Source organism: Carettochelys insculpta, chromosome 17 (assembly GCF_033958435.1).
Source record: "Carettochelys insculpta isolate YL-2023 chromosome 17, ASM3395843v1, whole genome shotgun sequence".
Classification (NCBI taxonomy): Eukaryota; Metazoa; Chordata; order Testudines; family Carettochelyidae; genus Carettochelys; species Carettochelys insculpta.
This window is the reverse complement of record NC_134153.1, coordinates 13,976,114-14,001,601: the sequence shown is the minus strand read 5'-3', so window position 1 is coordinate 14,001,601 and position 25,488 is coordinate 13,976,114. Positions and strand designations below refer to the sequence as shown.

At 43.9% G+C, this 25,488-nt stretch overlaps 1 protein-coding gene across 4 annotated transcripts in view; it reads right to left on the bottom strand.

The window, feature by feature from the left end:
- PMEPA1 (prostate transmembrane protein, androgen induced 1) overlaps positions 1–17,780 on the bottom strand; it is an 84,378-nt gene extending 66,598 nt beyond the window's left edge. For all 4 annotated transcript variants that reach the window (XM_075011786.1, XM_075011787.1, XM_075011788.1 and 1 more), the window contains exon 1: positions 17,399–17,780. In XM_075011786.1, the coding sequence (XP_074867887.1) occupies positions 17,399–17,501 (103 nt within the window). In that variant the 5' untranslated portion in view covers positions 17,502–17,780. The remainder of the gene's footprint in view (positions 1–17,398) is intronic.
- Between the last annotated feature and the right edge of the window lie 7,708 nt (positions 17,781–25,488).

Here is a 25,488-nt window from a genome sequence, read left to right as displayed (position 1 = left end):
CTGCAAAACTCTTCCAGGGTTGAAGAAGGAAAATTGGTCACTTCCAATTAAAATCATTAAAGCTAGACAATTATTTATGAGGGTAGGGCATGAGCAGGAGGCAAAGGAAGAATATTTTGATCTCTGAACTTATTATATATCAACAAGTTATATAGTACCACAGTGGAAAGGTACGTTGCCTTTAAAAGTCTCCACTAGATCTAAGACAAGAACAAAAAGAGATAACGTACTCGAAACAGGAAACAATTCAGACCTATGCTAATTTTCACTCCCAAATGAATAAAACAGAATAATGTGACTTATGGTTACATATTATAAAATGGAAAAATTTACAGGCCAACCTTTCCTCAGTGCTGAGCTCACTTGGGAATGAGCCTGAGTTAGATGGGCTGAGGTCTGTTATTTGAGCCAGTGGAGCACATGGGCCAACTGAGTGGGGATGGAGGGAGGCTGTTTGCCCTTCTCGGACATAACGGGAGAGGGAGGCACTGCAGCTCTTTCTACACCTGTATAAAAGGGTGAGGACTTGGTTTTCAGGGTACCGAAGTTCTGCAGCTCCCATTAACTTCTCTAGACTTGCAGGTCACCGGTACTTCTGAAAAATCAGGGCTATAATGCACACTTTCCACATCAGTGCAGGCTCAAAGCTCTAGCCAGTGTAAAGTGTCATCAAGTCTCCCATGCACCAACAGACCAGCATCAGAGCAGAGACAACAGACTTCAAGGTAAAAACCTGGCCCCACTGAAGTCAATGGCAAACCTCCCGGTTGTATAAGAGGGCCAGAATTTACCCCAAGTGCTCTAGCATGAAGTAGAGAATGCTCTCTCACTCCATGGAAACTAGAGGGCCAAGAACTCTGGATTCGTCTCAAGTCCTCAACACTCACGATCAAACCCCTTCAGGCAAGTAATTCTATATATTTTTATGTGGAGTTACACCTAGCTCATAGAACTGGAAGGGACCTTCAAAGGTCATTGCGTCCAGTCCTCTGCCCTCACAGCAGGACCTACCACCATCCCTGAGAAGATTTTTTTTTTTTAAATCTATTTGCCCCAGATCCCTAAATGGCCCCCTCCAGGGTTGAACTCATAACCCAGGCCAATGCTCAAACCCCTGAGTTACCCTTCCCACCCCAACCATATAAATTGAACTCATAACCCTGGGTTTACAAAACTAATGCTCTAACCACTGAGCAATCCTCCCTGCCTCCATAACAGAAAACGCAGTTGCTGTATTGTGGGCTGTGAGGAACAGGGGCCTTTGTATTTTAAGCCACTGACTACATCCAGGGGACCGCACCCCTACCTACCCACACACACCACAGGAATGTTCAGATTAGCCAAGTGTGTGTGAGTAACTCCACAAGACATTAGTGTGTGTCTGGGATCAGCAGCAGCTACATATGGAATGCAGAGCACAGGTGAGGCTTATGGAAAGCAGGAGAGGTTTGGGATATGATCTCACTAGGTATTTTAAAAAAAAAAAAAAAAAAGAACCCAACCCCATAAAGTTGGATTTTCAAACTCTCAATGCGCAGTATGTCCAATGCTGAGCACTTACTTAAAACAGACTCACTTTAAAGCAGGCATGTCCAACCCGTGGTCCGCGGGCCGCATGCGGCCCTGGACAGCTAGTAATGCGGCCCCACAAGATCGTAAACTTTTAACATTATTATGTGATTTATATACATTAACTATATTATATATTTTATATGTGGCCCAAGACAATTCCTCTTCACTCAATGCGGCCCAGGCAAGCCAAAAGGTTGGACTCCCATGCTTTAAAGAGTGTAACACCTAGCCCTAGATGGGTTGAGCAAAAGACAAGTGTCTTCAGAGGTTCCAAGAACCCACAGCTCCCATTCAAATTCATGAAAGCCACAGGTGTTCAGCATATCCGAGAATGGTGCTACACTTACTTAGGACCTGAATTATGGATGTAGAAGCATTGATTTAGATACTCAGGTTTGAAAATTTGGGCCCCAATATTCACTGGTTAGAAGTCTCATGGGACTTGGTCCACACGGCACGGCTCCCTTTCCACATCCAGCAGGTAAGTCTCCCACATGACCTACCCAGTCTATTCATTTAAGTAAGTTAAGGCAAGAGAGGAATGCAATGCAGACAGGAGAACTCCATCAGTGTCTGAGCAGAAGTCCAGGCCAGTTCTCACCCTGGAACACATTTCCTGTTTGGGCAGAGTCAATGCCATCTGTGGGTACACCCACAGCAAGTATACAAAAGAGACAAGATGGTCATGAACACAACCCCATGCTCTCCATGTCCCTAAATCTCTGACTCCCAAATGCAGGGACTGGATGAGAGGGTATGGATCACTTAATAATTATCATAAGAACATAATTGTCCTGTTCTGTTCATTCCCTCTGAAGCATGTGGCACTGGCTCCTGGGTTAGACAGATCATTGATTTGACCCAGGGTTACTGTTCTCATCTCCTGATACTCAGAGGGCTTGTCTACTCTACCACCTTTCTTTGAAGGAAGGATGGTAATTAGGGTATTGGGAGTTTACTAATGAAGTGCTGCAGTGCATATGCAGCACTTCATTTAGCAAATTCCACCCCCACCCCCTCCGTGGCAACTTCGAAGTTTTAAACCTCGAAATACTGGCATGCATCTAGCCGCAGTGCACCCACCGATACTTCGAAGTGCTGGGGCAACTTCGAAGTCCCCTTACTCCTGAGAAGTAAGTACCAGCGGGAGTGCTGCGGCTAGATGCGTGCCAGTACTTCGAAGTTGAAAACTTCAAAATTGCCGCGGCGGGGGGTGGAATTTGCTTAATGAAGTGCTGCTTATGCATAGCAGCACTTCATTAGTAAACTCCCAACACCCTAACTACCATCCTTCCTTTGAAGGAAGCTGGTAGTGTAGACACAGCGAGAGTGTTTACAATTTCATTTTCAAAAACTGATGAAGTTTGTGCCAAATTATTCCCATTTCTCAGCCAGCCCTACTGCAGCGTTCAACTTACTGACTAATCAAGCCACAGATCTCTGGGCTTCAGTTTACTCTTCTGCAAGGTAAGTGCACAACAGATGCAATCAAATCAATCCCGGAAAGGGGTGTCCTTGAACTTGAGCATGCTGCAAATTTCCTGAGCTATAGTCTGTGTGGTCACTCAAGCCCATCTCCCATGTAATGCTTACCCACATCCCCATCAGAGCTATTCATAAAGTACTTTGAGATCTGTGTGCCGCAAATATGAAGTCTTCTATGACCATATATTGATTTCACCAGTAAAGCATTCTTTAAGACAAAGGACTACATATGACTGCCTCAGAACTCATTGGTTTCACGGGTGTATGAAGAGTAAAGATGAATTTGTGGCCCAGAATGAGCCTCTTAGTCCTTCCCACATTGATAAGCCAGTTATAGTCATTGGACAGCAAGAGGAAGAATGGTCCAGTGGCTTGGATTGTAGTTTAGGATTTAGGAGACCCAGGCAGAAGTCTGTGCTCCACCCTATGTGACCTTGGACAAGTTACTTGGCAGCACTCTGCCTCAGTTTCCCAATCAGTGAAAGCGGTAATGATCCTCGAACACCACAGGGCTATTATCAGGATCAGTCCCTTTAAGCATGAGAAGCACTTTGAGGTCTACCAAGCAGAAGCACTGTAAGAGTTAGGTATTACTACTACGAAATCTGTCCTTCGATACTCTTGTCTCTCACCCATTGCAAACCCACTTCTGGCAGCATGGACAGCAAGTGCCACTGCAGTGCCTGTGCTTGGCTTTACTACCAAATCCCAGCAATACTGAGGCAACTCAATCCCCCAAACAGAATTAAAAAACAGGAACGTTCATTCGTATGAGCACAGAGTAAAATAAATTCCGACCACTACAGGTTGAGCCTCTCTAGTCTGGCACCCTCTGGATCTGACTAGTGCCGAACAAGAGAATTTCCTAAGCCACAGGTGGTCGATATTGTCTAGCAGCATTACCAACACTTCCACTGCTTACTGGGCTCTCAGAAGTCGACTGGAGCTAAATAACAGCACAGAACACTGAGAGCTAGGATTGGTGGCTGGAAACAAACTTTATGGTACTGCAGGAAACTTGGCCACATCCATGATAAGGAGACATCTGGCTAACTAAAACCATGCTGGACCATGGATGTTGACGGACCAGAGAGCACCGGACTAGAGAGATTCAATCTGTCGCGAAACACGGGGGAGCAAAAAAATCACTCTAGAAGAGATGTCCAGCTCCCCTGACTAGAACTAGCTCTCCATTCAGAGGCTATATCTAGATTAGAGCGATCTGTCAACAGGTTTTGTTGGAAGATACCTTCAGACAAAGCTTCTGTCAACAGATTGCAGCCAGACTGCCCGCTGCTCTCTCAACAAAATGACCAACTGAAAGCACAGCAGACAGGTGTCCCAGAAGCTGTCTGTCAAGAAAGGGACCCTGAAATGTCCAGGCCCCCTTTCTGTTGACAGCAATCTGTCGACAGAGGCTTTATGCCTTGTAGGGAGTGGAAGAAGACTGTTGACAAAAGTGCTGTGTTCAGTACATTTACTGTCGACAGAACGCTTTGGGTATTTGGATGCCCTCTGGGTTTTATCAACAAAACCATCTAGAGCAGACATAGCCAGAAAGGAGAACACCCAGGAACCCAGTGGAGCTGCATCTGAAAGGAGAATCAATTCATTTGCCCACCGTGTTCCCTTTTCTAAGCTGCTGCATTGAAGCTATGCTGGAACACTATCCCTGCTCATGAACACTGGACCAAATTCTGCATGCAGTGGAATAATGGCATATACCAATGCAACCCTGCAGAACAGAGAGCAAGGATTAGGCCATTATCTACAAAGGCAATTAAATGTCAGTCTCCAGATTTTGCAGTGGGATGATGGGGAATACCATTGCAGTTATGTTTGTCAGTTATAAAATAAATCACCATCTCAACACACATAGGTCAGATACACTAAGTGGAAATGATAGCATTTAAATGTGATCTATTGTAATGAGCCCTCACCACAAGCAGAAAATAGTTTTTAACTAATGGTTGGTGGTGTTTAACTAGTTACATTCGCCAGTGTAATTGACACCTATTCCATCACCCTTAATACACCCACTTCTTTCTCTGATACCATAAATAGATTAGAAAAGTTTCTGCAGATGGCCATGACCCCATTTGTTTGTGCACTTAGCCATGTATGAATCATTCTTGGCTTGTAGCACTACTCTGGAATTACTGAAAGATAACTAGTCGGCACAGACACCAATAAATGAATCATGCTTTCCACAAGACCAAACCTTTCGGCTTTTACAGACACCAATTACAAAGTAAAAGGAAAAGAACAAAAATTACTCAGTCTGTTTGCACAGTGTCATGCAAAGTTGATTCATAGGTTTACAGCATTATTACTGACAACGTTTCAGGAGCTTACAGTAACAAATTGTTGACTTGACATATAGGACAGAATGAGAAGAAGTGATAGAAGACCAAAAATCCAAAAACCAAAACTCACAATTCACTGCACATATGCTTGTAAAGGTATATTGATTTTTGTAATTAAATCTCTTCACTTTTAGTAACTTTAAGAACAGCCACACTGGATCAGACTGAAGATCAACGTAGCCCAGTATCCTGTCTTCCTACTATGGCCAACGTCAGATGCCCCAACTTTTAAAAACTCTTGGTGGATCAACAGTTTGCATATGTGTATTTAATCATCCAGCTACATTCTACTTGTTGGCTTGTGGATTGCAAGGATCAGGTTTGTAAATGTAAGGAATAAGTTGCACCTGCTGAAGCCCAATCCCACGCCCAAATTTTCAAATACAGATGCAAACAGGTCTACAGGCTCAACCTCTCTGTCCTGGGAACATCTGTGGCCTGGCATTGTCGGGGACCACATGGGTGCTCTGGGTTGGAGCACTCTCAGGGAAAAATACAGGACCACGGATGTTGCCAGACTAGATAGCTGGGACGGTGGCTGAGGTTGGAACCCTTAGACCAGGGTTTGGGGGTACAGCTCAGCTGGTGGCCAGGAGCAGAGCCCATCAGCCAGGAGCAGGGCCTGACAGATGGGGCTGGAGGCCAGAAGTGGAGTCTGGTGGCTGAGAGCAGAGCCTGGTAGCCGGCATTAACTTCCCCTTGTCCGAAATATGCCCCGATCGAGGACTGATCAAGTCCTGAGGGTGCCAACCAAGGAAGTCCAATCTATAATAGACTGGCATCAGTAAATATGTTTGCACACATACATGCAGGCTTCTGTGCACATATTTTAAGTGCTAAATTAGCCCCATATAGTTGAAAATCACAGTTACTTTTGTTAATCGATTTGTGGAACATTGCACAATATATTGTGTGTGCATGCACGCGCGCACACACACACACACACACACACACACACACAGAAGGCATTAGAAAAATACCAGTACACACAGAGTAACTTCAACAAGCATCTTGTAAAGTCAGACGTTCCATACTAGATCTCACCGTGAAAATCTATAGTTCAATTGACATCACAATGCATTTCACAAAAGAAAAGCTATTCTAAATACAGCATAAATGCAACTCCTTATCAAATACAGATATTGAAGTTCAAAAATATCAGGGGATTAAATAAATTATACATCACTCTCTCAAAAGGTTTACCACTCGTACTGCAAAATTACTATTACGTCAAAAACAAAAATAAGGTTTTGGAGGATTTACTACTAGTATGTGAGCATGCATCACTTCCAAATTCGGCTACCAGGCTTGCAGGTTCTACAAGATACCTGGCTATGAGTGCCTCCAAGTCCAATATCTGTCTCCAGTGTCAAGTACATGCACAGCATAATAAAGTCAAATGGCAGCAAGATATTTCAGTTCAAGAGAATGGTGCAGAAAGATACAAGATAAATACACGCAAGACCTTATTTGTCCTAAGCTTTCTTCTGGAACTCAGCATTACACAGATGTGGAGACTTTGCTTCACACATTAATTTAGATCACAAATGGAATGGAGCTGGTCTGTGACCAGATGACCAGTGTCTATAAACAAAAGCTACCGGACTAGGGCAGTTGGATAACTCTGTCTGTGACCAGAGCTGTAGAAAACCAACTAGTTAGTACTAAAGTGGCGGGAGGGGAGGGACTTCTGGTTCTCTGCTTAATTTCATCCAGCCAGTGGCAAGACCTGAGCTTCAGCACCCCCTACAGGGCTGGAATCCTGAGCATCAGCTTCCCTTCTGGGAGGTGGGGGAGGAAGCTAGGGTGCCAAACTGGTGAGCTGTCCTCATGGCCCCTAGGTGAAGGGATGGACAATCAGAGAACCTGCCTTTGCCCTGATGCTGCCAACCAGGAGCTGCGCACGTTAAGCAGTGCTGAGCCAGAGCCTGACCTGTTCTCCCACTCCTGCGCCTCAACCCCCTCCCAGAGTTGGCACCTCCACCTGAAACCTCCTGCCCCAGCCACAAGCCCCCTCTTGCACCCCATCTCCTGCCTCAACCCTGAGCCTGCTCCTGAAGCCAAACTCTCCCCCAGACTCCACACCTCCATCTGTGCCTCAACCCTCTGTCCCAGGATGGAACCCCCTTCCACAGCCCAACCATCTCCTGGAGGCCTCTTCCATACTCCAATGCTCTGCTGCACACCTGAGTCCGATCCCATACTCCAAGCCACTTGGTCACAGACCAGAGCCCCCTCCTGCAACATGAACCCCTTATTTCTGTCCCCACCCCAAACCTAGAAGACCTGGGCCCACACACACACACAGCTCTGTGTGGCCCACAACTGATTTTTTCCTGACTCACTGGTCCCACCAGCAGAAAAATACGATCCACCTCTGTTCTAGATAAACCTGGATCCACATTACATCCAGCAACACATCATTTTGCATGTGTGAAATATTATGTCAGTAACAAGTGTTTTAGACTTTTTCTGTGGACCAGTGGTCAATATGATCAGGAAGGTGAGGTAGAGGTTGGAGAAAAGATTCCAAACAGTAAGAGAAAACCTAGCAAGTTATTTGTACAATATCTCAAATGTTTATCTAAGCCGCTATTTGCTAACATATGAGACACAAAACAAACCAGATTTATACGCTAAATAAAAAAAAAGTATCCTATTGAGGAGGAAAAAAAAAAAAAAAAAATCTATACTATACCCTCAGCACTAGGCAGAAGGAAGACAATCAAGATAAGTCCTGTGGTACATGCAGGCCGTGTCTACACTGGCCAAAAACTTTGAAATGGCCATGCAAATGACCATTTCGAAGTTTACTAATGAAGCGCTGAAATACATATTCAGCACCTCATTAGCATGCGGGCAGCTGCAACACTTTGAAATTGATGCGGCTCGTCCAGATGGGGCTCCTTTTCGAAAGGGACCCCCCCCTACTTTGAAGTCCCCATATTCCTATCTGCTCATATGCTATGAGCAGATAGGAATATGGGGACTTCGAAGTAGCCGGGGTCCTTTCGAAAAGGAGCCCCGTCTGGACGAGCCGCATCAATTTCAAAGTGTTGCAGCCGCCTGCATGCTAATGAGGTGCTGAATATGTATTTCAGCGCTTCATTAGTAAACTTCAAAATGGCCATTTGCATGGCCATTTCAAAGCTTTTGGCTAGTGTAGACATAGCCAGTGTTCAAAATGCTAATGCCAGTTTAGGCTTCTCCCTGAAGAAAATCAGTATATTCAAAAGAAACTTGAAGCTTTGATAATAAATTAACATTTCAATTAATTTCCAGTGCAGTGTAATCATGCTGTTGGCAGGTGTGCCACCACATGTGATGAGCTAGAAGATTTAAGTAGCTCCAAGGTAGATAATATTAATTCCTAGCATTTATATCACACTTTTCATCACAAGCTTTCAAAACTCTGTATTTTACAAACAGGAATTAATAATAAATGTCTGGTCATATGTTTTTGATTTTTTTTAATTAAATAAAAACAACCCTCTCTGCCTCATGGACTTAGAAAATTATTAACCATTTTCATTAAAAATGCAGGTCAAAGTGCTGCCTCTAAGTTATATTCCTTGCCAAAGCATCAAAGCCCTATTTACCTGGAACCATTACTTACCCAAATCCTCTCAATACGGATGACACACTGATACAGCTGAAATTTATCTAAAAAGAGATGCTGCCTCCCTCAAGTTACCCAATACTTCAGAAATTCCTCCGAGTTTATTTTAAGCCCTTTTGTCAGTGGTTAGCAGATGTAATCTTTAAAAAAATTAATCTGCAGTCCTTTGGAATTGTTGAAAACACTAAGGAACCAACGAGTATACAAATTATATCTATTGCTCCCTGTAAATGCCTGGACTAGCCTTTCAAATCCTAACAATATTTGTCCAACCACATGTGCCATGCACTGTAATATGATGCACTTGTACCTTGCCCACTCTTCTAAGAATTCAATCAAAGACCACTAAATGTTGCAACAGTGGAGGAGAGAAGAAGCCACAGATGGTAAATTTAGGCACAGTGAGATGGAGGGTCAAATCCTGGTCTTACTGAAGTTAGGAGAAGATCCCGACTCTATTCCAATCAGTGGAAAGATTCCCATTGACTTCAGATGGGCCAGGATTTCACTTTTCATTGCTCACAATGAGACAGGGTTTGATTCCAAGGAACAGATCCTGGTCTTGTGTAAACAATCACAGCTTCATTCATCTCAGTGGGGCTATCATCATTTACACCAGATCAGATCCTGCCCAAATGAATTGACCAAGGTCACCCAGCAATTTAGTCACATAACCATAATGCCATTCATATTAGGGATGCTAACTTTGGGTGGATGAATGCCTGGAGGTTTCATCACATGAAATTATATTTAATTAAAGATGTCTCTAACTCCTGGAGACTCTAGGACAATCCTGGAGCACTGGCATTGCTATAGCTCCTTACTCTAATGAGCCAACTGGCGTATTACCTCTCTGGAGCTTGGTCTTCGTGCTTCCGCACAACTCCTATTAACATTTATGGTCCCTTTGCAGCATGTTTGTTTCGGAGTACGCCCATATACATAAAGCAGCAGAGGGCCCCTTTGTACATGTCTACCTGAACACCTTCAATGCCAGGAGTTGCTAGTAAAAAAGGCAAAATAAATATGGCTCATAAACAGACATCTTGTAACCATCTGAACCAAAGAACTTACAGTATTGGATTAGGATGTGTGCCACATATGCCATTTCTTTAAACAAAGCAATTTTTCTTCCTTGAACCATTTTTTTTTTAATTTAAAGACCATTACAAACAAATAGCCCTTCAGGTGATCCATTACTAAATTACACCTGGTGATATTAACAAGACCAGCACATGCAAGAGTACAACTATTTACCGCACAGGAAAAATTTAGATCATTCCAGTTATTGTCCATTAGAGTTACTGTATATTTACATGGATCCTTTGGAAAGGCCTTCTCACTGCTATCCATTTAAATAATTTGGGTTTTCAAATTCCTTCTGGGATTCCATGGACCCTGGCAGATCTCTGACTAACGGATTTTGAATGTATGTTCAGAGAGCACCAGCAAAAGAAAAACAAATAACAAACAAACAAACAAACAACATACTTTTTTGGGGGACCTGGCATTTCCAAAAAAATCAGGAGAGCATCAGGCTAAAATTATTTTTAAAATATATGGAAAAATGCAGTGGAAACCTCAGTCCCTACGTAAGCTAGCTATTTATCACTTGCATTTTTACAACATCCATCAAGCCCCCCCCCCCCATTATTAATATTTGAGAACCTGATAGAATTTCAGTACACATAAAAATAATAAAAAGGAACTTATTTGGTGGGTAACACACAACTCTATGTGAAAGAGTAACAAAGTGTATTCTATCAAATATTCTCCTTCTTAAGTCTACTGTGATACTGACCCAAGTGTTAGATGCAGCATGTCAGTGTTCTGCCTTAAATATGCTTTCAAGTTTCCCCCTTCTAATGCATGCCATCTGACTTTGACCCACCTTGTGGTATCAGGATATGGAATACAACACAGATGCTGACCCACAGGAGAAGGAGGAAAAAGTCTGACTCTCGTCCTCTGTGGGGCACATAATAAATCATTTTAAGACCTCTGTGGTGTCTAGGTATGGTAGGGAAAGAAGGTAAATTATATCTCGGTCTTCACTGAAGAAAAGAAAAAGAAAAAAAAATGTGCTTTAACATGGATTTAGAGCTAGCTTGAGAGAGCTATGTAAAGTCCCAATAGAGATCAATTACAGGCATCTCTTCCCTCAAACCTGCGCCTTGCCTGGGGTGGATTTTACAGGACATGGCTATTTCTACCCTTCCCCTCCCCCCCCCCCCAAGAAGCTACAACGAAAGAGTGGCAGAACTCTTGCATTTAGTTCGTACACACAGTAAACTCTTTCCTATCCAGCAATCTATCATCCGGAACTCTCAAATAACTGGCATTTTAACCATAAGTGAATTTTAGTTACGGTTTCCATCAGTAGAGTATAGGGAAAGTAAATACAAATAAAAACAGCAAATACAGTATAACTTCACCATGTACAATACTACTGTTGATGGTAAATAAAATAATCTGCATACATTTTTGTTTGTTTCTTAATAGCTAGTGTTGTTTTTCTTTAGTGCATTGTTAGGTATACCTCTCTATTAACCAAAATTTTGAATATCCAGCATCTTCCCGGTCCCCGGGGCTGCAGGATATGAAAGAGTTTACTGTAACAAAGTGAGATTTCCACAACCAAGATGGTGGTGTGTAAAAAGAGAGCAGCTTTCTAAATGATGGTAGCAGACTGTGCCATTTATGGTGCATTCTGTTACACGTACAAGTCTTTCTTATGACAACTTGTGGCAAAGACGATATCCCATCACAGTAAAAGTCAGTATTTTAAGAACTCCAATTCTTTCAGTCCACAGAAGGCAGCAGGTCAAGTGGTGTGATTTTAATGATGAAACACATTTGAAAAGAAATAGTGTGGGACAGAGAGGAGACATGATTTAAGGCTGAACCATCTGAATTTGATTAGTAAACTAAAGAATGCAAAGATGTAAAAGTTCTACCTTCAGAGAGAAATGCACTCACATGACAGCTCCCAAAGGTTGAAAACCAGCAAGCTAAGCCACGTTTTAAATTTGTCTATAGTGTCTGCTTTCCAGCTGGAAGGATGTCAGAAAAATATTCTCATTTCCTCAGTTAAACAATAATTTAACTACTTTAATGATAATAATAATAATAATAATAATAATAATAATACAACTCCAGAATATTTTGGCTAACATCAGTAAAAGAAAAATCAACCAGCTCCTTATGCTCCGTGACTAATAGCCCCTGACCCCTTCAGCATTCCTACCCAGTCATCAGTATTTTTCACCTATATCACATTAACATGTTAAAGTTCTAGGGGAGCACAGCAGCATTCTGTGTTCGTGGGTGTCCAGCCCTACCTATGGCTGGAACTCAGAAAAGTTCTTTGCGGTCTAAAAAAGCCCTGACATTTACAGGAAACCTATTACCAGGACTAATGAGTCTAGTGTGGGCAGTCACAAGACTCTGTGAGAAGCTGTCCATGGATAACACTGAACTATATAAAAGCAGTTTTGCCTTTGTAGCAAGCAGGGAAGTGAGTTATTGAATGAAGAGTGCAGCTCTGATTTGTTTATTCATCTGAATAATTAGTTATTTACAAATTCAGCCAGCACTAAAATCACCAACCTCCTTCACCCAGCTTGACTGATTAGAGCCATAGGGGCTCTGGCTTAACATAGGGCCGAGTACTGGCACTCTGGCTGGTTAGAGTACTCTCCTTCGTCCCCACAGTAATCAAGACTTTGGAGTGGGGTGAAAAAAATCAAAAAGAACCCCTTTTGTAATCCTAATCTAAGAGTGCCACATTCAAAAGCCAGCTGCTTTATCCATCTAAATACTCATGCTTGTCATATGGACTAAAGACTGCATCAAAATACTGCTGAGTCAATTTCACAGCTTACCTACTTAGAGAGAGAGGCTTACATTAAAAAGTTTGCAGTTATGCTACCTTCCTGCTGCATTCCTGCACTATTACAGCAACAAAATAGATTGCTTTTAGAGCAATCAAAATAGCTTTTTAAAAAAGTCAGTCAGCAAAATCATCTACTAATAATCAGGTTTGTGGGAGCACAACTCTATCTTTTCTTATAAATCCAGACCAGGAGCAGCACTCATTCCCATCTACATGGCAAATGTAACAACTTTGGCCTCACAGAAATGAGCTATTTTGCAAGCAATTTAAAGTAAACTACTGCAAAAACCCCAAAGTCAGAGGAATGAATGTTACAGAGACTGATGCAAAGCCCAGTGAAGTCATTGAAAAGGCTTCCACCTCCTTCAGTAGGGTTTGGATCAGGACCACAGTGCTGACTGACTGACAGCACAGAAAAAGGGCTCATTAATGGAAAGACACTGTCCAGTAGAGGGGCTACATAGCAGAACAGCCTCATATACAAGATTCTAGCAAAACTGGTTGCATCTTAATGAAAATAAGATTGTGCAAAAGAGCTCCGTTTTCTTCATTCTTCCTAGGATTACACTTGGGCAGTGGCAACATTGGTAAGGCATCCTCCTGCTGTTGAATCTTTCAAACACTGGAAAAAAAATCTGAAAATGAACAGCGTCTCTAAAAAGCCAAGGATTAACATTCAACAACAGCCCAAATGGGCCTGAAAAGAAACTTGCCACAACTGAGACTATAGGAAGGACTTTTTCTTCAAAAGACAGACTGTGCAGATGCCATTTTTTAAAAGAGAAGCTACTTTTTCTATCATTGCTACCTTGATCTGACCTAGATTTGGAAAAAGAAAAAAGTTCCTCAGATTCATTATGCTGTGGGGCAGAGAAATAATTTACATTCATTCACTGGCTGGCATAAAAGAGAGCCATATCTTTATTATTTATATAGTACCATTGGTATGCATGTCTAACATCATCTGTTAAAATCAAAAAAAGAATAATGGTCTATTCAGTACTGGCTGTGTTTAAAAAAAAATCAGGCAAATCCAGCTTAGTTTTGTCTGAACATGAATGAGATTAAATCAAGATTAAAGGTGCATAACATACAAAGAGCATGGTTTATTTTAACTTTCAGGACAAACACGTTTTGGTGCCCAGTGTGTGAATGTCAACAGACTTTTCAAAATTCAAACAACCTGAGTCAGCCAAAGATGTGCAGAAAAGACAGCAATTCAGCCACCCGAAACCTAAGGGTCCAAGGCTGTTCTGAATCTTCTTTGTACGACTCCAGTGAAGACACTGGGCACAATTCCCTGCTGGCATCAAAGGGCTCAGCTCAATTGACTTTCACCTACTTACACCAGGAAATGCATTGGCCCAACAGGGTTGCATGAGTGTAAGTGAGCAGAGTCGAGTGCCACTAATTTCCTTTTTTCACTCAATGCAGCAGCACACAAAAGTTCAGATTCTGCGCTGACTCCAGTAGCACTGTACAGGGCATAAACCCAATCCAAATCTGCTTTCTCGAATGAGAAAAAACCACCCAGACTGAACCATTTTGACAAGATTCAGTTTCTAGGCAATACATTTAAAAATAAATCCTAGAAAAGCCAATCCACTTCTCAAACAAAAATAGCAAAAAACCTTTACGAAACCAACCACACCTCTGTCCCCAAAATTAAAACCCTTCATGCCAAACCAAAGTTCTCTTCCTATTTCACCTCTACACGGCCCATTTTCAAAAGGCAGAAGGGCAAACACAAAACTGGGGATATTTGGTTGAACAGCATACTCATTGCAATTCCATTTTATGGATTTCAAAATAAACTGGTTTTCCAAATAAACTGGTTTTCCAAATATTTGCTCCGTTTCTGTCTGTAGCCCTCTAACCGCCAAATAACTACTTGCATAGGTATAATTTAAATATAGTGGCTAATTATGAGGCCTGAAACAAGATTCATCTGTTAAAGTGTTGACATTGCTAACCTTATGGGTCAAAAAAATCACCTGAGCATCATTTCATCAGAAAGGCAGAATGTAGTCTATTGGGAAGAGCAGACAACTAAACTGGCAAAACTGCTTCGGTGTTGGCAAATATCTCATTATGTTATCATGATAGCTGAGGGGAAGAACCTACCTAAAAATGATGAATTTGAAAAGGACTTTTAAAATAATTGTATATACGTATGTGCTGAAACAAGCAAGAGAGGGGAATGATGGGTGGTGAGAGTTGTCCATAGTACAAACTGCTGACCATTAGATATGGAGGCAGCATTAAATGCAGATTTGTCCACCTAATCAACAGAATTTGCACAGCTTTATAATAAAACCCTGGCTCAGTTTACTTAACGCTGTGTCTCACAAATATCCTCAAAAGCACCAGATGAACTATTGGCACCAACATGGAAAAGCCATTTAAAAGAGCAACAATTTTTTTTTCCAGTGACAGAGCTATTCTATCATTTCAATGGACTTCCTTATCTTAAATTCGGAGAGGTTTTGTTTCCCAGGCAAAATCTGACACTGCTCTTCCAGCAAGAACTTTACATCCTTTGGAGCAAGTACGGGAGGTTGATATTGGTCTCCCCAAAGCCCAGGCAGTGCCCAGAATGGAGAATGACACTGTCTTTTCTTATTTTTACCTTTGATCTATAGTATTTGCGATGTTCAAGCACCAGAGAGGGCCTTCCTGGAGAAAACACTTAACCAAATGTGTGACAGCAGCACCTGTTAAACTAGCTAATGACTCAAGTGTGATCATGATCAGGCATGGGTGTCTACACATAAGGGAGTCACGTTACATGGTGTAGGATGTGACACATATTGAGACATGTCTGCGGCTCCGAGAGACTGAAGCAGAAAGGCTAAGAAAAGGGCAGAACTCTATTGCCTCATTTTTAACTTCACAGTGTCCCTTGAGCCATCTCCACAACTTGTTCAGTCCCTGCAGTTACCCCTCCCCGGTTCACAGACCTCTGTGACAGACACAGGTTTTTTTGTTGTTGTTTGGTTTCACACTCTGTCTAGCACCACGCAAGTTATTAGGCAGGCCTGCTCTGCTGGCCTTTCAGGCAGGCAGGAAAAAACTTTGACTTATTGAACCACCCTGCCGGCTAGACACAGTCTTAATCTACTTCTCAGACCTAGTGATTACTATTTATAGTCACAAAGTCTAGATCGCTGGATGTACATGTGTATCCTCCCCCTCATACACACACGCCCCCCACACCAGGGTGCAAACACACATACCACTGACAAGTTCATGTTCCTACAACACCACCGATATCTGTCAGGGAGGGGGAAAGGAAAAAAAAAACAAGGAGGGGGACACATTTTTTTTGCAATCTCACTGATCCATCATCCCAAAAAAATCAAGCTAGTGTCTTGAAAAGGGCTCTACCCTTGAAAACTGGAGCTGGCACAGGGACCTGCACAATTCCCCTATCACAGCCACATCATCTCAGCGACACCCTTTGGGAAGAGACAAGGGAGCAACAGAGAATGGGGGCTAAGAGCGCACACACACACCCAGCCTGGCTTTTTACACCTTCTCAAGGGGGTTGGGTGGGCAACGACTCTGGGGAGTGTAACAGCACAACGGGGTGGGGAAAAGCGGAGGGCATGTGGGGCGGACAGTGAGAGATACTGGGGAGGGGTAAGAATCACAGAGACTGCCATAAAGCCAGAGGGATGGGACGGTGTGCGCCCGGGGGAGGAAAGGACGCCTGGAGGGACTGGATCCTCCAGCTGGGACGCGGCGTGTGCTTTAAATAGCCCTCGCAGCCTGCTTCCCTGTTTGCCTCGGGGGCGCGGAGAGACAAGGCTCAGCGGAGGAGCCAGCTGAAACTGACTAGGGCTCACCCTTCCCTACACCCCAGCCCGTGCTCTGCCCCTGCCCCCAAGGGAAATTGTTCCTGTACAGCAGAGCGCACCGGAGCCCGTTCGCTCAGCCAGCCGCGCTAGGACAGGCACCCCCCGGCACACGGGAAATCCCCCCTCCAGAAGGATTAGGGTTCCCTAGACACAGCCCCTTTGGGGGCCGGGGGGGACAAGGAAGGAAGAGACCTTCGGGTGGGGGGGCTGAAGTCGAATTAACACAACGGAGTTCACCCCCGGGAATCTCCCCTTTGCTCCGCGTCACCAGCCAAGGCGCACAGCAGTGGGGAATTAAACAATGGGCTTATGTTTAAAACAATTAAACCGCCCCCCCCCCCCCCACCACTACCACCACCACCTTTCCCCTCCGCGCTCCCCGGCAGCCGGAATTCAGCGCCTGCCCGCAAGGACCGGCGAACATTTCCCGTTTCTACCCCTTCAAAGCCCCGAAGCCGGGGAGAGAAACAGACAGACAGACGGACTGACGGACCGCCAGACACACGCACCCCCTGACCTCCAGGAAAGTTGAGCGGCCGGGCCGGGGGACAAGCCGGGAGCGGGCAGCCACGCGAGAAGGAAGGAAGAGGAAAGTACTCACTGATCTCCATGCTCTGGAACAAAGAGCGCTTGCAGTTGCATGTGCAGGAGACATTGGGCTGGATGGCTGCGGCTGTGCTGTTCACACCCATCAAGTTATACATTTAAAAGAAAAAACCGGGGGGCGGGAGGGGCGCAGAACCGGGAGTCAGCCGAGCCCGCCGGGCAGCCCCACATACAGCCGGGCTCCTCCTGGGGGGCGGGGGGAGAAGGGGAAGGGACTGGAAACCACAAGGGCGGCAGCCCCCCACCCCCAAGAAAAAGCGGAGACGACCCGAGCCGGCTCTGCTGCCCGCCCCTCCCCCGCCGGCCCGGGACGTGCGCTCGGGGCCGGCCGGAACAGACTTGCTACTTTGTTGCTCGCTCTCTCCTGCCCAGGCGGCTCCTAGCGGTTTTTCCCCCCGCCCCCCTTCGCTCCTCCTCATTCAAGTCCAAGGAGAGTCACTTTCCTACGGCAGGAGGCGTCTGGGGCAGGCAGACAGGGTGACGTCAGCGCTAGACTGGGACTGCCCTTTCCATAGCCCCGCCAGGCGGGGAGGGGGAGGAAATAGACACGGGGGGAGGGGGAAGGGGGAGGTGAGTGACGGCTCGGCTGGCCAATCGCCGCTCCGCCGTCCAATGGGAGGAGGAGCGTCCTAGGCGGAGGCCGCAGCAAGCGAGGCTCTCCTGGTTGGTAGCTGGGGCAGGGGAGGGAGGAAAGTCCGGGCGTTGAGCGGGCAATGCCCCTGGCCCCGGCGAGCTTGGGATCGGGCCCCGGCGGTCGTGTGTGACCGTTGCGTGGAGCTGAAGCGGGGACGCGTGAGAGCTCCCTGCACAGGGGGACAGCGAGGGGTGGGCACCCGTCACCCCAGCACTCGCCTCTAGCACCCCCCCAAAAGCGACACCGATGCCCCAGGTTCAGGAACCCAGCGCCGCCCCCAGAGTAACTCCTTGTAAGGAGAGGGGGTGCGCTGGCTCCCAGCCCCGCTGTCGGAGACCCGCCGCCCGCGGGTCCAGAAAGCAGCCCCTCGATAATGGAGGCGACTGTGGCAAGACTCAGGCAGTGGCCAGAAGGCTCTTCCCCATTGTTACACTTCAGCTTTTGCTTACTGTGAAGCCGCTTGGAAAAATCCCGGGAGCTGTTCACACCGCCGTCCGGTGGGAACAATACAAATAGCAAATACAAATGAGCATGCAATTAAACAGCGTTTCCTAGATTTCCAGACCCACTGCGGGAAAGTTGCATTGAAGCTGGTGCTGGAAAATTTTCCTTTCTACGAAGTCCTCCTGGCGGTGCACGTTTGCTGGCTAAGTTAATGGCTTGTTTTTCAGAGCACCAGAGCTCAGGCTGACTTCACCGAAGTTGTGTTTCTCAGCACTTCTGCAAATGAGGCCCCAGAAACACCGTGTTCTTGGCTCAGGCTGTTGTGACCTGCTGCTATGTACATATGTGTTTAGGGAATTTGTATTGTACAATAAAATGCACGTTAAAGAACAAACACCCTTAGGTTAATTCTCCTGATTAACCAAATAATTTCTATCACTTGAAGCACATAAAATCAGTGTCCTCTTTTGAAAATGTTTGCCTTGGACTAAACAAGATATACAGGGCTTTAACATAGAGGAAGCCATGCTAGTCTATACACTATCAAAACAAAAAGCAGTCAAGTAGCACTTTAAAGACTAGCTATGGTCTGAAGAAGTGGGTCTGTCCCCCAAAAGCTCACCGAATAAACCATTTTGCTACTCTTTAAGGTGCTACTTGACTGCTTTTTGTTTTGATAGGGCTTTAACATGGCTTTGTAATAAGGCTAGGTTTCTTCAGCTGGGGCAGAAATAAAATAGGATGCTACAGTCTAACAACATCCCTGTGGGTTTTGTAGATTTGGTTGTGTAGAGCATCCTAAGTGAAACAGTTGGGGGAGATTTCTAGAGCAGGGCATGTCAAGGTGTGGAAAATAAAAGCTTCAGGGAAAACAGTACCTGATTCTGCTGCCATTGAAGTCAGCAGGGGTGTTGCCATTTCCTCAGTTTCTGAAAATATGTAAGTCTTGAACCTGTGTTTTTGCTGTGGGACAATGTCAGAGAGGGAGAGAGAGAGAGAGAGAGAGAGAGTGTGTGTGTGTGTCTGTGTGTGTTACAATATTGAGCTTAATGTAACAATCAGTCTCCAGTTTGATAAAACATCATACTGCTTCTGGTAATACTCATGACCAGGAGTTTCAATGACTTCAGAAAAGCTCTCCCATTTTTCTTGTAAAGGCACCAAAAGGAATTAGACTTGATCACTTGAATTACTTGTCTGCTGCAAGAACCACTGTTTGTTGTGTATACACAGACCTCAACAAATAGTCCCAAGAGATACAGTTCTATTGTCATTTAATTTAAAAATGTTCAATCTGGTTTAATTTTTAGACAGATACATGGGTGTGGCCAGGGGGGACTCATTCCAACAATGAATGTTTATTGCAAAGTTTTAATCAGGAGTGAGTTTTTTTCAGGTGACAAATAGACCTGTGGAAATAGGGGTTTATAATGGAAATGCTGACCCATGCTTTACTATACTGGTGTGAACAAGGTGCCATAATACTTGGTAAATCATGTTACTGAGTGATAGCTTCAATTATCTTCCAAGAAGGCATATTCTCCCATAATTCTTGATAGCCATGGTTTAGTTTCGTACTTGGAAGTAAAGGGTCTTCAGTAGGGCCTATGCTCCCTAAAGATGCTATCATAATGATGTGCTGAAAATAAAAAACACACAAATGATGAATACCACATTAAAAACCAAGATCTCTTGCAAAGGCATAAAAATCATAGCAGGTTGACTAAGTCTTGGAGGCAGGCATTGGCAAGTCTGAACTTTTATTTTAACTTGACAATGGTCATACTGTGTCATACCAAAGGTCGATTTAGCCCAGTGTCCTGTCTTCCAACAGTGGCCAATGTCAGATGACCCAGAGGGAGTGAAGAGAACAGCTAATCAAGTGATTCCTGTCCGGTCACCAATTCCCAGCTACTGATAAACAGAGGCTAAGGATACCATTCCTTACCCATTCTGGCTAATTGCCATTGAAGGACCTATCCCCCATGAATTTTATCTAGCTCTTTTTTTAACCCTGTTAAAATGCTAGTCTTCACAACATCTTCTGGCAAGGAGTTCCACAGTTGTCTTCCACAGAAAACAGGATTTTTCCCCACCCTATTATTTACAATGTGATTTTAATAATCCTTTATACTCCTCAAAGATGACAGTGGTCCCATCTGCTCCTGAGGAAAATACCTGATGGAAAGGGATATGTTACTGAAAGACTGTTTAGGCTTTACACTTTGCCATTGGATGGCAGGCATCTCTAACAATAAAATAATCCAATGTGAACTCGGGGAGGTGGGGGGAGAAATCTTGCATCACAGATAGCAACAAAAATTTAAGATCCAGATTGTGATTCCTGTCAGTGTAGTGATAAAATGATAGGAATTTTTGTAGAGCTACAGGTCACTTGGCCAATTCAACAGACTTTTCTTTCCATAGCATAAGGCATGGAATAGAACCTTGGGTGGGTTAAGGAACCAGGAGGAGAAGGTAGAGTCTGTAGTTAAGGCACAGAATTGGGAGTCAGTAAGGCAGACTTATCTACCTGGCTGTGGTGCAAAATTCCTAGGGAGCTACCCTAGGATGGCTCCCTAAATTAGACCTGTTTGTAGGTACCTAAAATTGTGATCTGCTTTTCAGAGGAGTTGAGCACTCCAGCATCAGAGGGAGCTGGTAGAGTTCAGCAATTCTGAAAATCCTGATATCTTTTGGGTGCCTAAATATGGTTTGAAGTGTTAAATGTGAGCACCCCAAAGTGAATGTTGTAGCCCAAATCACTTACTTAGGGTTACACGAGAAGTCTGTGGTAGCACTGGAAATAACAGAAGTTGCCTGGTTCCCAACTCTGTGCTTTAGCCAAATCACTGTCTTCTTCCAGCTTGTTGAGGTATGCCTCAGTTTCCTTGTCTGATCCTTATCTTCCCTATGGGATCAATTCATTAATGGCTGTAAAGCATGCCAAGGTCCCCATTAAGTGCTATGCAAACAGGAAATATTAGTTGTGTCGCTGGTATGGAAGTGCAAATAGAGAACTGAAATGTTGGTTTTGATAGCTAAAATAAAGCCAGTTTAACTTGATACTCAACTAACTGGGACTTCAATTCAGCAGTCCTACTCCATTCAGCAGAGTATTACGTTTAAGCATGTACTCAAGTGCTTTGCTAAACTGAAACCTCTATTTTGCCTCCACAGTCTTAGATGGCTTAACATATGTCACTGGGGCTTGAATAACTGGATCTTTTCTTCTTCAAAAGCTTTTGAAGCAAAATAAATAGCTAAGACCCTATTTCAATGGACTCTGCTTGCTCTCCCTCAAAACAAAACAAAACAGAAAACACTGCAAGCACCTGAGCTAAGCCTGGTCAATACTACTTGTAACTAACATATGCCTTCACATTTACAGTACATGGCAGAGTCATAAATAAGTCAGTGTTAACAATACAAGTTTACTCACATTTCATGGGAAATCATTGACCTAGTCAGATTAATCTTGCAATTAACCATTCAGCCCTCTGTGTCCTGTCTTCTAGTATGCGCTCATGCTCCTGTACAACAATAGGTGACATTCTGCATCACGTTTGATAAATAATTACTGCATTTCAGATATAGACTTTCTCAATTAGGCCTCAGCAGTCTTTGCACAGCCAAAATTCCTATTGAGACTAGGGGTCCATTGGTTATCAAGTGGAGTTAGTGGAGTTTGGGTAAGCAGGCTCAGGCCCAGACTTTGCTAAAGTTGTCAAAGTGATTTCATTGGTGGTAGGTGAGTGAAGGAAGAGCTGGCACAGCAGATGAAAGGATCTGTACCTTTTGAGGGTGAGAAAAGGAGGAGGCAAGAGCTTACACCATTCCTGTGAATCATGTTCTTATTTTAAAGAGAGATTTTACATGTGTTGTCCAGCAAGGTGAATATGAGCTGCTGTTCAGATGCAGGCTTCTGCAAGTTCATGCATTCTCTCAACCTTTCATCCAAGATAGGGAAAGAAATAGATCACTGTTTGCAAGTTGACACTGGTTTAAAAACGCAACATTTACTATCCAATTTAATCGAAAAAGCAAGATGGGGCTTTAAGAATAATCAACATTTTTCCTTTATGATGTAAGAATGACTAATTAAAGTAATTCCAGATGGTGCTTGTAAACATTAAAGTACATCAGCTGACCTTTACTGATTTATTCCAAACTTTGTACTAATTTTACCAATCCACCAATAAGGAGATGGTTAAAGCATAGGTCTAGCACTCAGGAACTCCAAGTTCTCTTGGTTCTTACCACAAGCATATTGAGAATCTAGGCTTGTCATATAGCCTCTCTGTGTCTCGGTTTTCCCCTCTATGTAATGGGCTTAATTTTACTTCCTAGTCTACTTGTTCACCCATTTTAGGCAAAGCTCGTTTTTGTTGTCTGTTGAATCTTCCTCTTCACTTTGTGAGATCCTGTCTTAAGATCCTTGGATGAACTGAATTGCATGAATTTATAATTCTGTTCTGAATATGTCTTTATTATAAGATAATTTTACACCATTTAAAGAACAGAAGTTCAGTATCTGCCTTCAGGACCCATACTGTCACATATTTAAATCTTTGCTTTTAGCACTTACTGCAAACACTTTAGATTTCGTTAGGCATTTTAGCTATCCAATTTAATTGTTATACTGAGTATAAGTTCATATAAAGTACCATGAAAAAGAGATCCATAATAGAAATAAGTAAACCTAGGAGTTAATTCATTTTCTTCAGGAAATAGGTTGAGACAATTTGAAAAAAAAAAAAAGAGAAAACCCCCACAAAAATCCAATAGCTCCCCAAAGATTGTTAACTAAATAGATGCCCATTAAAAAGACCAAATATTTCACAGCATTAGTCCCAGGATAAATATTAAATCGACATTCACTAATGCAATAGGGCAAGAGATACCATGGTGAATAATTCTATATTTATTTTCAAGCAAGCCTTTTTCTCCTAACAATTCCAGACATGGTTTCCACTTTCTGGTGACTAAGTTTTAAATCCACATTTCTTTTCTTTTTTTAACTGTTTGGTGTTAGAGACTCCAGTCTGCGCCATCCCAGTTATGGCAAGTTCCGTGGCATGGTAAAGCAGAACAGTGATGTGCAGAGAGACAGAGGCTTGTCAATTTCTGATGAGTTTTACAGTTGTAGAGCACCTTCCTTCTGAGGCCAGGTCTACACTAGACCTTAAAGTCAACTGCAGATACGCAATTCAGCTACAGCAATTGCATAGCTGGAATCGATTTATCTACAATTGACTTACGTGGCTGTCCTCACTGAGGAAGGTCAACAGGAGAAGCTCTCCCACTAACCTCCCTTACTCCATGCATGTTTGAGGAGTAGAGAGGTCAACTGTCGACTGCTGATAGTTTGATTTCACGCATCCCCAATAGGCGTGCAAATCAAACCCCAGAACATCGACCCTGACCAGGTCGATCTTCCTGGTAGTGAAGACATACTTTTAGGATCTCAGAACAGTTGTTAAGAGTTATTCAGTTTATTCCTATAAACTGAGGTCAGAGTTGGGGAACAATTGTCATGCCCCACTCAACTCTCCCAGTGGTTTTCTACCTAGTCTACCTGTTCACCCACCCTAGGCAAAGCTCATCCTTGTTGACTGATGAATCTTCCTCTTTCTCTCTCCTTTGGGTGGATGCATCTCTTTTTTTTTCCCTTTACTGAGTGACTTCCCTTGGCCATGTTTCTCTTTGGTTCCCCTACCTGGTGCATACTTCTCCATCTCTCTCTCAGTTGTTCCTATTCCATCATTCCTGGTAATTTAATTCTAGTATGGGTGGATTAAAAGAAAAAAGAGAAAAACCTCTAGAAAATAACGATCATTAGGGTTCAGAGAAAACACCCAATTTAGATGAAAGAAGAGACTTCACAGCTACCTTGTAGCTAATGCTTCATTATGTCTCTGCAAACTTAGTAAGACATTATTGGTGTGGCTCACATATGCAAAGTTTTCTTCACATCCAGGGAGGGCTAGAAAGTCCATTCATTTTTGTTTGTAATGACAAACTGTCCTGAAGCCCTCAGAATATTACTTCAGTCTGTTCCGTCTGATTTTTGTCCCAATCCAGCCGCCAATGAAATCAATGGAAAAACTCCAGCTGAACTTACCTTCCACTAGAAGCACAGGCAGGAAGTATAGCACTTGTATTCTTATCAAATGATGCATTTGTATAGTTACACTGACCACAATGGGTATCTCTCCATGTTTCATAACCCCTCGATGCTTGTAGAAAAGCAAACTCACGAAAATCAAGAGTCTGATGTTCTTGCTGACTAGACCTGTTCACAAGTACAGTCTTCCCCTGCCTTATGAGGGTAATTCGTTCCTGAAAAACCCCTCTTAGGGCGAATTCTCCTGAGTCAAAAACCCAATTACCATTAATTTCAATGTGAAAATATTATATGCATTCCTGAGCCCCAAAATTTATACCCATTTATGCTAAAACAACACCAAATCCCATTAAAATGAAAACAATTACTTCAATAGTTAACATTAGTTGTCATAACACAACATAACAAGGCATTTTCCCTTCATTAATTACTCTATAATATGGCTGTTTACCTGCTTTCAGGGGGCTGTCCCAGGTGCAGAGACAGGGCTGCGAGGGGAACAGAAATTGAAGAGTGCTTGAGAGGGGGGCACAAAGCCGGGTAGCTGCCCACGGCTGCAGAAGTGGGGCCAGTGTAAGGGGACAGGCAGGGCAGAGCACGGCATGGGGAGGCAGCCTGGCCTGAATGCAGCTTAGGTTAAGGGGGAAGGGGGCAGTGCCAGGGGCTGGCTGCATAGGGAGCTAGGCAGGCACAGGGGGCCCCTGGCTGGGAAGGGGCAATGCCTCGCTCGTATGGGGCTCCGCGGCAGAGAGGCCCTGCCGGCGGCAGCCGAGGAGGCAGCAGCAGGCGAGCCAGGCGCTAAATGGGATGGAACGCCATAGGCAGCGAGTGGTGCCTGAGGCACAGCTGTGCGGGGGGGGGGGCGGCCCCCTGGGAGGGC